General features: G+C 36.3%; 1 protein-coding gene across 1 annotated transcript; it reads right to left on the reverse strand.

Annotated features, from left to right (window-relative positions):
* Positions 1–367: 367 nt before the first annotated feature.
* LOC139846555 (floral homeotic protein APETALA 2-like) lies at positions 368–16,866 on the reverse strand. Its single transcript, XM_071836034.1, has 9 exons — positions 16,104–16,866; positions 15,744–15,769; positions 15,571–15,601; positions 15,385–15,472; positions 8,481–8,626; positions 7,398–7,442; positions 7,205–7,296; positions 6,787–7,103; positions 368–652 (listed from the first exon to the last, which is right to left on the reverse strand). The coding sequence occupies exons 1-9, from the start codon at positions 16,643–16,645 to the stop codon at positions 518–520; spliced, it is 1,422 nt and encodes a 473-aa protein (XP_071692135.1). The 5' UTR covers positions 16,646–16,866; the 3' UTR covers positions 368–517.
* Positions 16,867–17,940: the final 1,074 nt, after the last annotated feature.

The following is a 17,940-nucleotide window of genomic DNA, read 5'->3' on the forward strand; positions in this document are numbered from 1 at the left end:
AAAAACATATAAGAATTTGATCGAGTTCCATATATTGTTTGTGGCAGCTAGCTCATATAACCAGAGGCGGAGACGGAGGGATACATGTGAATGTTTTGCATCCCCAGTCTTTTCAAATAAGCGAATTATAGTGTTTTAAAAATTTTATATTAGTTGTCAATATCCCCAATTAATAAACATAAGCATCCCTTAAATATCTCATAGTTATGAAATATATATATATATATATATATATATATATATGAAAATTTTATATTCATATTTAATTTTTGTGAAATGCATCTCTATACGTGAGTCCTAGCTTCACCCATGCATATAACACATTTGATATTGTATGTACAAAATTAGAATTTCGTATGATCATGGATTTAATTTCTTGCTTCGAGTTTTCACACACAAACTTACGAGCTTAACCTTTTCATTAATTCTTTATATAAAATATTATCGTGACGCCATGTACAAAAATAATCAAACAAATTTCTATGCTGCAATGCAATGTTGTGAAATTGAAGGATTATCAGATGTTGAATCTTTGATGTGGGAATCCTGATGATGCTGCAACTCCCTTTTCATTTAATTGGTGTTCATTATTTTCACTTGAAGATACCGATAAATTGATTCCTAATCCTCCTTCCATTAAGCTGCTTGAAAACTGCATTTATTCAATTTATACACGTTGATCTAATATTTGAATCTAAACGATATCTTGAAAATAGTATGAACACACAAAATAATTAAAGAGTTGGCTGAAAAGACATATTGTAGCTCAACTGGTAGTGACCTGACTCTCTTAGCGAGAGGTAAGGAGTTCGACTCCATTGGACTGCAACATTACACTCCACTGGGTTTTACCGGTCATGCCTTGGATTGGTTCGCGTTTTCTCCAGACCAGTATTTGAGGGCAGGTTATGTAACTACGGGATATGAATGGTGAACCCAAACTCATGTTAAAAAAAATATTGAAATAACACCTTATATCACTCAATGATAATTCATATATTATTTTATGTAAATATACCAAACTATCTTATATTATGGGTGATGATTCGTACACCACCTATTTTTAGCTATACACCACCAAACATGCTTTACAGTATTGTACTGTACAACCTTGTAAAACACATTTAGTGGTGAACGGCTAAAAATAGGTGGTGTACGAATCACTCCCCTTAGATTATGTCATTGTTTTTTGTACAGTCGTAAATAAAATAATGGGACAGACGGGCTCGTGGCACAGCAATATAAATGAGCTGAAATTGATGTGAACCACATATTTCCACTGCACCTTTTAATATTTTAATATTTATATATTTATACTTATTATTCAACCACTTAGTAATTTTAGAGAATGAAGAGTGAGTACGTCATTTTTTGGGTGTTCACTTCAATATTCATGTGGAACGTTGAAGAAGAAAAAGTTACGAGTGTCAGTGATCACAAGTTAAAATCGGCTAAAAATAAAGGTCTCAACCAATAAGAATGTTGGAAACTAAACTTGTTTTGGACTATTTATTTTGGATATGGACTTGCAAGTATACAAGTATATGGATCAAGATTGTAGTCCAATATCTAGAAACTTCATGTAATGTGCAGTAGTCAATGTGTGTATAATAATCATCTAAAAATATGTAAGTCTAGAAAATACTTAGGAAATATCTAGATATTAGTTGATGAAGTGTTCTAGAGTGTTCCATTGTGTAGTATAAATAGAGGGTTTCACTCCTCATTTGTGATCAAGCAATTCAATAAGCAATAAACAAAGCTTTCAAGATCAATCAAACATCTAAATCATCAATCCTCTCTTCCACAAATAATATACATAACCTCCTAATTCTAACAAATTGGTATCAAGAGGACAAGATGATGGCCAACAATGTCATCACGTTTCCTCGCCTCACAAAGGATAATTATGATCGATGGAGCATCCAAATGAAGACCTTCCTAGGTGGACAAGATCTATGTGAGATTGTGGAGGAAGGCTATGAGGAACCTATAGAAAAAGGTTCTCTCAGCAAGGAGAAAAAGTTATTGAATACCAACGATCAAAAGGCTCTTTCCATCATCCAACAAAGTGTAGATGATGGAGCTTTTGAGAAAATTGAAAATGCAACCACCGCCAAGAAAGCATGGGAGATCTTGGAGAATTCTCACAAGGGAGTTGAAAAGGTGAAAAAGGTTCGACTACAAACCCTACGAGGTGAGTTCGAATCCTTAAAGAAGAAAGACTCTGAATCAATTTCCGATTATTTTACAAGAGTCTTAGCGATTGTCAATCAATTAAAGAGGAATGGTGAAACTCTAAGTGATGTAAGAGTCATTGAGAAGATTCTTAGATCATTAGATTCAAAATTCGACTATATAGTCGTAGCCATCGAAGTATCTAAAGATCTAGAATCAATGACTATCGATGAACTCATGGGTTCACTACAAGCCCATGAAGAGAGGTTCAATAAGAATAATAAGGAGCCATTGGAGCAAGCTTTACAAGCAACACTGTCTTTCAAGGAAGAGAGCAGTGAAAAGACTCATCAACCGATTCAAAGAGGTCGTGGTCAAGTACGTGGCCGAAGACGAGGGCAAGGATATTTCAAACGTAGAGGTTATAGTTCTTACAGAAATGAAGAAAGAAGTCAAAATTTTCACCCGACAAGAGGTCGCGGGAGAGGCTACACAAGTAGAAGGCCAAGGTATGATAATTCTCAAACCAAATGCTATAATTGTCATAAATTTGGCCACTATGCTTCGGAATGCGAGAAGTCAAACAATTACGTGCAAGAAAGAGCAAATTTAGTGCAAGAAGATACCGAAGCCGTGGAAAACACTTTGTTACTAGCATGCAAAGGTGAAGATAGCGGAGAATCAAATTTGTGGTATCTCGACACGGGTGCAAGCAACCATATGTGCGGTGACAAAAACATATTTGTGGAGTTAGACGAGGTAATTAGTGGAAATATCACCTTCGGATATTCCTCTAAAGTCCCGGTTAAAGGCAAAGGTAAGATCCTCATCCGCTTGAAAAATGGAAGGCATCAATTTATCTCTAACGTGTATTATGTGCCCAATATGAAGACAAATATACTGTGTATTGGACAACTCTTAGAGAAAGGCTATGATATTCACATGATAAATCGTAGTCTTTATCTGAGAGACCAAAAAGGAGGTTTGATTGCTAAGGTGGCAATGTCAACGAATAGGATGTTTATGCTAAATATTCAACATGACATTCCAAGATGTTTAAAAGTATGTTTCAAAGATAATTCTTGGCTTTGGCACATGAGATACGGGCACTTACATTTTGGAGGCTTAAAGTTATTATCAAGTAAAGGAATGGTGAAGGGTTTGCCTCCAATTAATCATCCGGATCAAATCTGTGAGGGATGCCTTCTAGGAAAGCACTTCCGAAACAGTTTTCCAGTAGAGGCTTCTAGTAGAGCAAAGAAACCTCTAGAACTTATTCACATGGATGTGTGTGGACCCATCCATCCACCATCTCTGGGTAAAAATAGATATTTTCTTCTATTCATTGATGATTTTAGTCGAAAGACATGGGTCTATTTTCTAAAAGAGAAATCAGAAGTCTTTGGAACGTTCAAGAAGTTTAAAGCATTTGTGGAGAATCAAAGTGGTCTCACCATAAAGGCGATGAGATCCGATCGTGGAGGAGAGTTCACATCCAAGGAATTCAAGGAATTTTGTGACAACAATGGGTTACGACATCATCTAACTCTTCCGTATTCACCTCAATAAAATGGTGTTGCAGAAAGAAAAAATAGGACCATTCTTGATATGGCCCGGAGTATGTTAAAGAGCAAAAGGATGCCTAAGGAATTTTGGACCGAGGCAGTAGACTGTGCGATTTATCTTACAAATCGCTCGCCCACTAGAAGCGTCAAGAACAAAACGTCCATTGAAGCTTCGAGTGGAAGGAAGCCCGACATCTCACACCTTCGAGTGTTCGGAAGTGTGGCATATGCTCATGTGCAAGATCAGAAGAGGACGAAGCTCGATGATAAAAGCGAGAAACTCATATTCGTGGGCTATGACTCAAGTTTGAAGGGTTACAAGTTATACAATTCCAAGACCGGTAAAGTAATCTCAAGTCGAGATGTGGTGTTCGATGAAGAAGCAACATGGGATTGGAATGTTCCCGAAGAGGAGAACTACGACTTTCTCCCTTATCCATTCGAGAGCGAAGAATATCTAGAAGTTCAAGAACCTTCTAGTACACCATCTTCGCACTCTCCACGTACTCCAACCACTACACCTAATGAAGTGACACCAACATCAGGAGGAGAATCAAGTAGGCTACAACATCACACAAGGAGCATTAGGGAGTTGTACGAGGTAACCCAGCCTATGGAGGATTTATCATTGTTCTGCCTTCTTGCCGATTGTGAGCCAATAAGTTATGAAGACGCAGCAAAAATCCAAAAGTGGAAACGTGCTATGGACGAAGAGATTCAAGCAATCAAGAAGAATAAAACGTGGGATCTTGCCACACTACCAAAGGGACATAAGGCTATTGGTGTAAAATGGGTGTACAAGGCCAAGAAGAATTCCAAAGGTGAAGTTGAAAGATATAAGGCAAGGTTGGTGGCGAAGGGATATAGTCAACGAGCCGGCATAGACTATGACGACGTATTTGCTCCCGTCGCTCGTCTAGAAACTATAAGATTGATAATCTCACTTGCGGCTCAACATAATTGGAAGATTTATCAAATGGATGTTAAATCCGCGTTCCTTAATGGCCACTTAGAAGAAGAAGTCTATATAGAACAACCTTTGGGATACATCGTGAATGTCCAAGAGAATAAGGTGCTAAAATTGAAAAAGGCCTTATACGGGTTGAAGCAAGCGCCTCGGGCATGGAATAACAGGATAGACAAGTATTTCCAGCAGAATGACTTTACGAAATGCCCCCATGAGCATGCCCTCTACACTAAAGTTAGCAATGATGGAGATGTTATGATTGTGTGCCTATACGTGGATGACTTGATATTCACCGGTAGTAATCCCAAAATGTTTGAGGAGTTCAAGAAAGCAATGGTTCGGGAGTTCGAGATGACCGACATTGGACTTATGGCTTACTATCTTGGGATCGTGGTAAAACAAAAGAAAGAAGGAATATTCATATCCCAAGAAGGTTATGCGAATGAGGTGCTCAAGAAGTTTAAGATGAATGACTGCAAGTCAATGAACACACCGGTGGATTGCAATCTCAAATTGTCAAAAGATGATTACCTAACCTGCACGAGGCCAGATATTCTCTACGGAGTTGGACTAGTAAGTCGATACATGAAAGCACCTACAATAAATCACTTGAAGGCGGCTAAGAGGATATTTCGCTACATCAAAGGTACGATTGACTATGACCTGTTTTATTCGCCTTCTGATCACTTTAAGCTAGTTGGATACAGTGAGAGTGATTGGGCTGGAGACATAGATGATCGTAAGAGTACGAGTTGTTTCGTGTTCTATATGGGAGATACGACGTTCACATGGAGCTCGAAGAAGCAACCCATTGTGACTCTGTCAATGTGTGAAGTCGAGTTTGTAGCAGCAACATCGTGCACCTGTCATGCAATATGGCTCAGGAAGTTACTAAATGAGCTTAAGTTTTTCCAAAAGGAAGCTACGGAGATATATGTGGATAACAAGTCTGCGATTGCTCTAGCAAAGAATCCAGTCTTCCATGATCGAAGCAAACACATCGATACAAAATACCATTACATAAGGGAGTGTGTTAAAAATAAAGAGTTGCAGATAAAGTACGCGAAGTCACTTGACCAAGTTGCTGATATTTTCACAAACCTCTAAAACACGAGACGTTTCAGAGACTACGAAATATGCTCGGAGTAACTAAATCAAGTTTAAGGGGGCTGTTGAAAACTAAACTTGATTTGGGCTATTTGTTTTGGATATGGGTTTGCAAGTATACAAGTATATGGATCAATATTGTAGTCCAATATCTAGAAACTTCATGTAATGTGTAGTAGTCAATGTGTGTAGAATAATCATCTAAAAATATCTATGTCTAGAAAATACTTAGGAAATATCTAGATATTAGTTGATGAAGTGTTCTAGAGTGTTCCATTGTGTAGTATAAATAGAGGGTTTCACTCCTCATTTGTGATCAAGCAATTCAATAAGCAATAAACAAAGCTTTCAAGATACTTCAAACACCTAAATCATCAATCATCTCTTCCACAAATAATATACATAACCTCCTATTTCTAACAAAGAAGGGAAAAAAATCGTGAAATTAACAATTACTTTGGTAGATAACTTTGAAAGGTTACCGGTGGTCAAGTAGTACACCCTATTACCTTCAGTATTAGGGGTTGAAGTCGGGAGTTTGATTACCGTATTGGAAAAAGTCTTCATGGAAAGTTTTACTGATCCACATTCAAGAATGCAGCCCAATTCACATGTGCGTATGGATTGATGGAATAGGTCCCTAATATGTGGTTCGGGTTTTCACCCGAAAACCCGTGCGTGCGTGTAAAATGATCAAGTGAGTGGTTTCTATTTCATCAGTGATTCTAAACACAGTCTTTCAAGAAAAAAAAAAAGAAAAAGAAAAGATTATTTTGAAAGGGAAATAGAAGGGGATTTCAAAGGGAACATTGAAAGGGAATGATGGAACATTGGACTTCAACGTTCCTTGTGCTGAATTATGAAGGTACTTTATGCACTTATGGTGCTCTTATGCGACTCTATATCAATACATTTTATTTAAAACTGATCAAAAAGGGAGATAGAAGAAGGACTCACTTGATGACTTACTGAGTTGAAGATCGGCGGATTAAACATACGATGGATAGACGAGTCAACCGGCCTCATAGAATGCTGCTTGTACCCGTACATTTCGTTACTAGGTGCATGCGATCCGGAATGTGTTTGGTTCAGAAGTTGTGACGTTTTTGAGTCGTTTAACCTAAACCCAAGTTGAATCGACTGGTCACCCGTTACAAAATGACCGTTTTCTCCTCCATTATTTGTCATATTTGATGTCGAAGCACCACCCAAGCTCAAGTCAAGATTATGGACAGAAGATATATTAAAATCTTTATTGTTATAGTCATTGTTGCTACTCGAACACTCTGCATGATAAAATAGAATAACCAACATGCTTCTTTTAAAAAATATGAACACCTAACAAAAAGAATAAATGTTGTTACAATATAAATGTATTATTTTTCACCTGTCAAGTTGAGTTCATTCTCATATATACTTGAGTCAAAATTTGTCACAGCAGCCTTCCCATTGCATTTAATAGCAGCCTTGTCATAAGCCCTAGGTTAAAAAAGTTTAACTCAATTATAACGACCCTTTAACTTTAAAATAATGTAGTAAAGATTAAGTCATTCAAGAATCAATAAATTAACTAAATTTACCTAGCTGCTTCAACTTCGGTATCAAATAGACCCAGATATACATACCTGTTAAATCACATCGAAACCTTAACATCACAATTGACAAAAAGTTCATCAATTAAATCTAACCAAAAATGGAAACAAATTCTCAGTGTCTTGCATGTTGGTTAATGTAGATACTATCAACAAAAGTGAGAAGCATCTATGAGTAAAACAAGAAACAAAGGTAAAGAAAAAGGAAAAGGTAAAAAAAAAAAAAAAAAAAAAAAAAAAAAAAAAAAAAAAACTTGAAAGTAAAGAGAAGAATGTGCTAAGTAGCTTCATAGCTAGCTAGGTGCAAATAGACCTCTCCAAATTTATATAAATAAAACACACCCTTTTGCTTCCTTATACGGAGTATTACTTACAAAACCCGGTCGAATCCAGTGTAGAGCAACTCTGTAAGCCGTCTCCGACGATCAAATTTTTTTAATTAATTTATATATTAATGTTCGACAATTATATCGGTTTTTGTACAATTTTCTATCATTTTACCCCTTCGAAAAGAATTTATTGATCCGTCACTACTCTTATATAAAAGGGGTTATATTTTTGAAATGCCTTTCAATATTAAAACAAATTTTATATCTTCAAACTGTTAATGAAAAATAAAATTTTGTGAGTGTGAGTAGTAATTGTAAAGAAAATAAACCCATATGAAAATTGACACCAACATTTCATAGACAGTCAAACTTAATGTTCCAAGAAGTACATTTTATTAATATGAAAATACACATTTTATATAACATTTTCTGCTTTCAAGCCTTGGTTTGCGTTTAGATCGATTGTATTTTTGTTCGTCTTTTTCATCGATTGATGAAAAGACTTTTTATATGTTATCGTTATTTTGCCAAAAAAATAAAAAAATAAAATAAAAATAAAAATGAGGATACAAGGGACATATCTTACAAGTATAGGCTAGAGATATATATAACCTAGCTTATTATTATACGCATCACATGTATAACGTGCAAGGGATAATTGTTGCACTGTCTATGATTTTAAAAACATATAATTAGTTTGCATGATTAAAAAGCAATAGAAGAAAAAAAGGAAAAAACATACTTTTTGCCTAAGAATTGGCCCATTCTAGCTTCCCATCTACCACATTTATGCAAAGTAACACCTCTATATTTTGAACTTCCTCTAGGAAATCCTGTGCTTTGTCTCCTTAGTACATGCACAAATTCTTCCTTTGTTAAATTACTCATCTGTTGTTTTCAAACATATGGAGTACTAATTATTACTTGCACAAATTTATCAAAACAGTTAAACTTCACTTCACTTTAAACAATATGTCATGTGTTATATATATACAATTGGTTAATAACTGTTTTATTATCTTCCTCCTGCACTCACCATGTCTCACATCCCCTGTTCCCCTTTCACCCCTAATTCCTCAAAAAACCTAAACCACCCGAAAGCTTATTTTGTTACTGGCAACCAACACATCAAGTACCGCCCAATCAACGAGGGTGTTTGGGTCAAAGTGGACAGTAATAAGAATCAATCACCACCCAAAAACCCTAACCCTAAAAACATCAACCTGCAAAAACCATCCCACCAGGCTCGATCTATACCACAGGCTAACCCATATTCCACTAAATTGAACACTTCCTACAATCAGATCTATAATAATTTCAAACAAAGAGAGTCTGCAATTAACCTCGTCAAACGTTTCGGATCTTCTAACTCAGATTCACACAAATCCGCAACAAAGAACAAGCCAACACCGATTGATTCACCTAGAATTACATCCTATCTCTTCCATAACTTTCCTGAAAATTGGTGTTCTATTGACTTCTGGGATGTTTTCAAAAAGTACGGTAATATTCACGAGGTTTACATACCCAAGAAGACACTAAAAAGCGGAAGAAAATTCGGTTTCGTTAGGTTCTTAGATGTACCGGAATTTCATAAGGAGTCCCTTGCTAGGAGACTTAGCCTCATCGTAGCAGGAGACAACCTTCTTAAAGTCTACAAAGCACATGATATAGTAGAGAAGAAGCAAGCTGCACAAAATAACAACTCGACTTCTAGCCATACAAACAAGGTTAATGCAGCCTTCTCTTCACATGTGGATGAAAGGAAATTCAAAGACGTGATCCTCAACAAACCGGCATCAAACAACTCTACCCCAACGATCAAGGTAAATTCTAACGATGAACTTATTCAAATCCTCGGTCAAGCGGTAATTGCTAAGGTCAAAGACCTTGAATACCTCGAATATTTTAGTGAAATTTGCGAAAGTGAAAATCTTAGTGGGTTCACTATCAAATATTTAGGCGGACATGATTTAATGCTTATTTTTGAGGAATCCGATCCGGCCCTTGATTTGATTAACAACTCGGACCACCCACTATGGAAATGGCTTGAGGACATTAACCCCTGGGACCCCGAAGTCTATAAAACCTCTGGTAGACTCGCTTATGTTAACATACTTGGGGTTCCTATTACGTGTTGGCTTGAGTCTACTTTCATAGACATTGCAAAAAATTGGGGTGAGGTGATTGAAACATTTAATTGCTCTATAACTAATGAAAACAATCAAGACCTCTCTCATGGCTCGGTTATTATCAAAACTAATAATTTTGCACCTATAAACGGCCAAGCATCTGTTAATCCGGGTGACATCAATCAAGCTAGAGTTTATATCTCCGAAGTCCAAAACTTTTCCATGTTTAACCCTTTTGGTGATATCGATAACACTTCTAATTGGGATGACGAAAGTCTCTCGGATGGTCATATCTCGGATGAAGAATCTCACTTAGATTGTGAAAATCGGGTTGAAGGTAACGATGAAAAGATCACTGATAGCAATTGTCACATACCCGTCCAACCAAATGTGACTAATTCACCCATAAAACAAACTGCAACCAATTCCTCCAAACGTTTGGATACTTTACTTTTCGATAATAACTCTTGTAATCGAACTCATCAACCATCCAATACTTCGGGTTATAACAACTGCAACGATACCTCCTGTACTCCTACACCTAACCTATCCAGTTCCAACATCGAAGCCACAAATTGTAACTCAGAAAAAATACCTGACTCACCACAGAATAGTTCACCACCCCCCATACCCGATTTTAACACTCCTAAAATTAATACCAAAAGTCCAACTCCCTCCAACGATGACTCAGCGCAAAAACCCATTGAGAATAATACACCAAAAACACAAAGTAATGATTCTGTGGTATCGACATCCCATAAGAATTCCCAGCCCACCACCGATGACCCTAGCCCAATGGATTCAAGGCCCAACTCAGACACAATTGAACCGAATACCCCTTACTGTAATTCAACAAACCTTGAACTTAATTCACCAATTTGTGAAACCTTGGAAAATGACAAAATCCTCGGCTCTGATCAGCAAAATAATATCGATACCTCACCTCAAAACTTCCAATCTAAATCACCATTACACTTTATGCCCGCCCCAAACGACACGCGTCAATCAAACTCCGATCCTTTCAACCTTGAACCTTTAATTGTTAAAGAAAATACAATCAATAAAAAGAGGAAAATCAACAATACCACCGCCTACCCTATCCCTATCCCAAAAAACACACCGCACATTCCCGATATAAAAAGGCCTAGATCTAATATGCTCTATTTCAAACACCTTGCTAGAAGTGGCCAAAAACTCAGAATTACACAATTAGCTAAACGATGCAAACCCTCATCTAATGGTGGTGGTAACACATCCGGTTATTCGAAGGGGTCTCACATGGACATGGTACGTAACAAAAAGAATAACAAGACATGCTCCACCACTAGCAACAGTATGGACACAAACGAAGTAGGGAAGCGTATCGGGATCCGTCGTAATAAGCAATAAATCCAATTTCCGCCGCATTGTTATTTGTAAGTTTTTTATCATGTGTACGATTTCTCTAAATATTCGGGGTATTGGGCAAACGGGTAAAATAAGCTGGCTTAAACGTATTTGTAATAAAGAAAAACCAACAATATTAGGTTTACAAGAAACTAAATGTGGACAAACGCATGATAACACCATTGAATCATTCTGGGGTAATTCCGATTTTAAATTCGTCCAAAAGGACTCGGTTGGTGCTTCCGGAGGTATCTTAACTATTTGGGATACCAATATCCTCTCTGTTAACTATGCTATCGAAGGCGAATTCTTTTTAGCAATAAGAGGGTCATGGGCGGGATATGACTCTGAAATTGCTTTCATTAATGTTTATGGCCCTCATATCAACTCGAAAAAACAAAGACTCTGGAAAGAACTCTCATCCCTCACAAACTCTCTTACGATACCATACATTGTCTTCGGTGACTTCAACGAAGTAAGAAACAAAACGGAACGTATGAATACTGAATATAATCAACTTTGGGCGGATAACTTTAATAATTTCATTAACAACTCAGGACTAATTGATCTCCCCTTAGGCGGTAAAAGATTCACACGAATATGCGAAAAAACAATGAAATTTAGTAAGCTAGACCGATTTCTTGTCTCTGACGGTATCTTTACTATCTGGCCCAACACATCATCCAAAACCCTTGATCGTGACCTCTCTGACCATTGCCCTATCATCCTAAGAAATAATCACATCGATTCTGGTCCGAAGCCCATACGTGTGTTTGACACATGGCTCGACCTAAAAGATGCAGACACTGTTATAGAAAGAGCTTGGTCGATCCCAACTAACGGAAATAGACCTGATTGCATTTTCCGTAATAAACTTAAGAACGTCAAAATGGAACTTAAAAAACATAGTAACCAACTCGATAACATAGATACACAAATCCGAGATCACTTAACCGAATGTAATAACTGGGAACATACCGCCGAAACCAGACCATTATCCGAAACAGAAAAGCAAAAATGGCTTGATGAAAAAATGCAACATATCGTAAAAGAAAAGAAGAAAATTAATATGCTTAAACAAAAATCCAGAATTAAATGGGCATTAGAGGGTGATGAAAATTCAAAGTATTTTCACAATTATATTAAAAGAAGAACGAGCAAAAATAATATCCATGGTTTGTCAATTAACGGTAGATGGTCCGAAGATCCTAATCAAATAAAACAAGAAGCATACTCATACTTCAATAACGTTTTCCAATCCAAACACCTCTGTCACGAATGCCCTTTTGACAATGTTTCACATCTCGACCACATCACCACGATGGATAACCAACTCTTAGAAGCCAAATTTAACGAAAATGAAGTATGGGAAGCCATATGCAACTGCGACAGCTCCAAAGCCCCTGGCCCGGATGGTTTTAATATGAAATTCTTTAAAAAACACTGGAAATTGATAAAACAAGACCTCATGAATGCCCTTGATTGGTTCTGGGTCAACTCAGAAATCTCCAATGGCTGCAATGCATCTTTCTTCACTTTAATCCCGAAAAAACCTAATCCAATCGGTTTAAACGAATATCGCCCAATCTGCCTAATAGGTAGCTACTATAAAATCCTCACCAAAATACTTTCCAACCGCCTTGCCAAGGTCATCCAAAAAGTTATTGGTACTGAACAAACCGCATTCCTCAAAGGAAGAAATATTCTTGATAGTGTCTTAATTGCAAATGAATTAATCGACGAATTAAAGCGTAAAAAACGTAAGGGACTAATCTTTAAAGTAGACTTTGAAAAGGCATTCGATTGCATTGAATGGGACTTTCTATTTAAAACCATGCAATCCATGGGCTTCGGTTTAAAATGGATTAGCTTCATTCGTGCATGTCTTTCTTCTTCATCTATCTCCGTACTAATCAATGGTTCGCCCACTAAAGAATTCACGCCCGGAAGGGGAATTCGACAAGGTGACCCCATATCACCGTTTCTATTCATTATTGTCGCTGAAGGTCTTAACATACTTGTAAAAAGAGCATTAGCTAATGATCTTCTACAAGGAGTAAAAATTGGGCATGATAACCTCATCATTACACATCTCCAATATGCGGACGACACAATCTTCTTCGGCGAATGGAATAAAAGAAGCGCCAAATTTATCTCCAAAATCCTAAAATGTTTTGAAAATATATCGGGACTCAAAGTTAATTTCCGCAAAAGCAAGCTCTATGGTATCGGCACATCTACGGCCGAAACAGAGCAAATGGCTAGTTACATTAACTGCTCAGCGGGTTCTACTCCATTTACTTATCTTGGCCTACCTATTGGGGTCCCCACTTCCCACGCCTCCTCTTGGCAACCAATCATCGAAAAATTTGACAGAAGACTAACGGATTGGGCTGCCAAATCAATTTCTTTCGGGGGCCGCCTTACGATCATCAAATCCATTCTAAGTAGTATCCCATTATATTACTTCTCCCTATTTCATGCACCTTCCGCTACCCTTAAGGTCCTCGAATCTAAAAGACGGAAATTCTTTTGGGGTGGTTCTTCAAATGATAATAAAATTAACTGGATTAAATGGGATCAAATAATTTTACCATATGAAAGTGGAGGTTTAAACGTGGGTTCTTTGTTTGCTAAAAACATAGCACTTTTGTGTAAATGGTGGTGGCGCTTTATAAATGAAGATAATGCACTATGGGTAAAAATAATCAAAAGTATATATGGGCCGGGGGGGGGGTTAGATTCTAACATTTTATGCAGGAACATTTCAGGTCGTACCATTTGGAAAGAGATTATTAAAGCAGGAAAAGTCGCAGACAACTTAGGAACATCTTTCACTTCCTCAATCTCAAAACGCATTGGCAATGGTACATCGATTAGCTTTTGGCATGACATATGGATCGGATCAGAGAATTTAAAATCAGTATTCCATAGACTCTACATGTTAGAATCTCATAAAGAAGCAACTGTTGCCGATAGAATTCTAAACGTTCATTCCAATTCGATTGGAAATTGGGATTGGTCTCGGGCTCCTAGTGGTCGTGCAACGAACGAACTTACGGAACTCAATAATCTATTATCTACAGTAAGCACCTCAGATCGCCCTGATTCATGGAAATTTTCCCTTGACGCATCCGGCATTTTCACTACATCAACGATGTCAAACCTAATCAATACACTAAAATATGGCATCAATTCAAGAAATCTTTCATTACCCCGCAACAAATACGTCCCACAAAAGGTCTTCATATTCTCATGGAGGGTCATCCAATTAAAAATCCCGGTCAGGTATGAACTAGATAAGAAAGGGACTGACCTTCACACCATCTTATGTCCACTATGCGACCAACATATCGAAACCGTTGACCATGCGTTGATAAATTGTCAAAAAGTGGCTTCAATTTGGATGCAATTACTCGGCTGGTGGAATCAAAATAGCTATACAATTTCTAATATCAATGAGGCCATCATCTCCGACCAGGGCTTCTCGCATAACTCCACTGGGCAATCCTTATGGCAAGCTACTAAATGGATTACGTGCTACATCTTATGGAAACATAGAAATTTAAAAGTTTTTTCAGGAAAAATCTGGAATCCTGCAATGATAATTTCCGAGATCCAAACTCAAAGTTTTAGTTGGATCTCAAACCGTTCGAGAAAAAAAACATCAATCGCATGGCATCAATGGCTCCTCAACCCATCTTTCTACGTGGCACCTCCTCCAAATCGATCGGGTGTCGGTTAATACGGCATTTTAATAATCAGATAGTGATCGTTTGTCTTATTTGGCCTATGTGGGTTAGATTAAATGGGCAGGTTGTTCGTCATCTTTGTCGCCGCTTGATCGGCACGGCTGTCTCTTCCTGCCCCGCTTGTGTTTCACAAGTTCATCCCTCATCAGGTTATTTAGCCTACGGCACTTCCGATTAACTTTTTATGTTTTAAATCCAATCTTTTTCCGATTGTTTCGACTGTTAACATCATTGTATAGAAGAGTATAGGGACATGTATTGTATTGTTATAATCTGGTTAATAATAATAATACTTTTGCTTTTCAAAAAAAAAAAAAAAAAAAAAAAAAAAAAACAATTGGTTAATAACTAATTAAAATTTTAACTAATTAATTACCTGCTTTAGGTCTTCTTCATAATCTTCAAGATTAAAGTTTATGTCAGCTTCCGTTCCTCGAAACTTAATCGCTGCTCTATCGTATGCACTATAGTAACATATAACATCCTTTAATTAATTTTAACTACTGATCAATATAATTACTTCATCCGTGAATAAATAAAAGTAAATACAGTGCTTAATTACCGTGCTGCTGCATGTGCGGTGTCGAATCCACCTGTTTGATGATGAAGAAATCAAAATTAATAAATCTCAAAATTTTTATTTAGCTACAAGAAATCTTGGAAAATGATTTATGAATATCTTATATGTAAGTTGCTAGGGAAAAACTTAAATTATGGATTAAGCAATGATCATACCTAGGTAAACTTGCTTCCCACAGTCCCTGAATCATGCAAAAATAATTTAATTAGTTTTTTTTAATAATATTTATTACTATGTTTAATTTTTTGGGTACATAAGAGGTTATATTAGTTTCATATTTATATTAATTAATTTAAATTTTGTCTAAGAAATAGTGGTAACTTCTCTTTTATTTAATATTGGCCAGATCTTTTTTTTATTTTGTTTAGAAAAAAGATTTTTTTCACAAAATTAAAAAAAAACGTGACAATGCATTGGGACTAGAGTAAATTACTCCGTATTAGTGTATTACAAAAACAAAGAGAGAAAAAGTAGAAAATAAATAAATAAAGTGGAAACAAATATAATTAACCTACCATATATGTGATTCCCACCGGCCAGTTCGCCGGTAAAAAGTAACACCACGGTACTGTGAGCTTCTAGATCGTGGTCCACGGCGACTTTTTTTCAGTGGCTGAGGAACTACGGCAGTCGCGGCGGCGACGGCAGTCTTTCCGACCAACCCTTGATCAGCTAAAGAATCAGATGATGACTGGTGACAGAATTTAACACCAACCCAGTGAGCAGCCGGAAAAGTAGTAGCCGCCGGCAAGATAATTTCTTCACTTTCTCCACCTGAATTCGTGGGTCCCACTGGATGATCAGAATCATCCACCGGAAAAAATTGTCTAGTCACCGGAGGATGATCATTCATTGAAAAACCAAACAGCCGTTTTCTTGGACTCGATTCTTCCTCATCGGAGCCACCATCTTCTTCCATAACTACAGCTGAAGAATTTGAATTCGACATCGACCCGACCCGTTTACCCTTATTGATATTTCTATCATGTTGTTCTTCATCTATTTGTACCGGTGAAGCACACCCGTTTAGATCCCACATTTCTCCCTTCAAATCCATCTTAAATTCAACAAAAAGATAATATATTTATGAATTTATCTAAGCAAAACCTTCTTTCACTCTAGAAATATATGATAGTACATAAATAATGATATTATTCTTCTTTTTCTGGGTAGGTCTAAAAACAAAAGCAAAAGAACAAGAAGAAACTTAGCTAGCTAGGGTTTAATAGCTTAAAAGTGGGCTATACATACATATAGTATACACACATAGATATATAGATAGATATAGGGGGTCATAAGTATATAACCCTCACTAGATCTTGTGTATATGTGTGTATGAAAAATGAAAAAATCTTATTGGTCAATGAAATATAACCAATTAACTGCCTAAAACAGTATGTGTTTTTGTGTGTGTTTGTCTTAAGTTGTTGTTGAATATGTGTACTAAATTTAAAATCAAACTATATAACTTTCTTGTACAGCTTTCCGACGTTAACCAAATCGAAAAAAGAAGTATAATAATAATATGAATGTGTGTGTATAACGGGGAATAATAATAACGAGTCACAAATGAATGAATGAGAACACTTCTGTTTTTGTCAGTTTTTTTAATTTCTCTTTCTACAATTATATTTTATATCCAGGAAAGGAAATCGACAACACCAAGACTAGATGGATCACTAATTACTCAATTTCCTTAATTAGTTATTGTTAATTAAGTACTCCCTCCGTCCCATCTTAAGTGTCCACTGTTGACTTTTCAAAGTCTTTTTTTGTCAACTTTAACCGTAAATATTTTTGTTTATGCTATATAATATTTGATGTAAATATATGAATGAACTGAGTTTTAAATGTGTTTTCATTTCATATAACTTTTATCAAATATTATATAACACAAATAAAGATATTTATGGTCAAAGTTGACAAAGAAAAACTTTGAAAAGTCAACAATGGACACTTAAGATGGACGGATGTAGTATATGTTTTTGTACTATGTATCCCCATATATATCTTCATTCATTCATTCATTCAATTTTTCATCATTATTAGCCATCACCCCCTTCATTTCTTCCACTTTACACTTTTGACCTTCTTCTTTTTTTCTTTCCTATTTTCTTTACAAACTATAACTTCTAGTGCTTGCCTTTTTTTTTTTGAAAAAGTTTTTGATATTATGAATTTGTTGTGATTATACTTAAACTTGAAAATTAGATGAAATATAATATAATTTACCTTTACACATACTATCCCACGATTATATATTGCTATTGTATATTTAAATTGATGTAATTGTGTAGACATCATTGTATGTAGTATTAACCAATCCTATAAGTCAAACAACCAAACAACGAG

The sequence above is a fragment of the Rutidosis leptorrhynchoides genome, chromosome 5 (assembly GCF_046630445.1).
Source record: "Rutidosis leptorrhynchoides isolate AG116_Rl617_1_P2 chromosome 5, CSIRO_AGI_Rlap_v1, whole genome shotgun sequence".
Classification (NCBI taxonomy): domain Eukaryota; kingdom Viridiplantae; phylum Streptophyta; class Magnoliopsida; order Asterales; family Asteraceae; genus Rutidosis; species Rutidosis leptorrhynchoides.

Bases quoted from the DNA above. Each gene is read 5' to 3' on its own strand.
- LOC139846555 (XM_071836034.1), bottom strand. From the start codon at position 16,645: ATGGATTTGAAGGGAGAAATGTGGGATCTAAACGGGTGTGCTTCACCG. The intron at 15,473-15,570 runs GTAATTAAGCAC...ATGTTACTATAG, and splicing joins ACCGCACATGCAGCAGCACG to TGCATACGATAGAGCAGCGA. The intron at 7,297-7,397 runs GTAAATTTAGTT...TTTTTAACCTAG, and splicing joins ACCGAAGTTGAAGCAGCTAG to GGCTTATGACAAGGCTGCTA.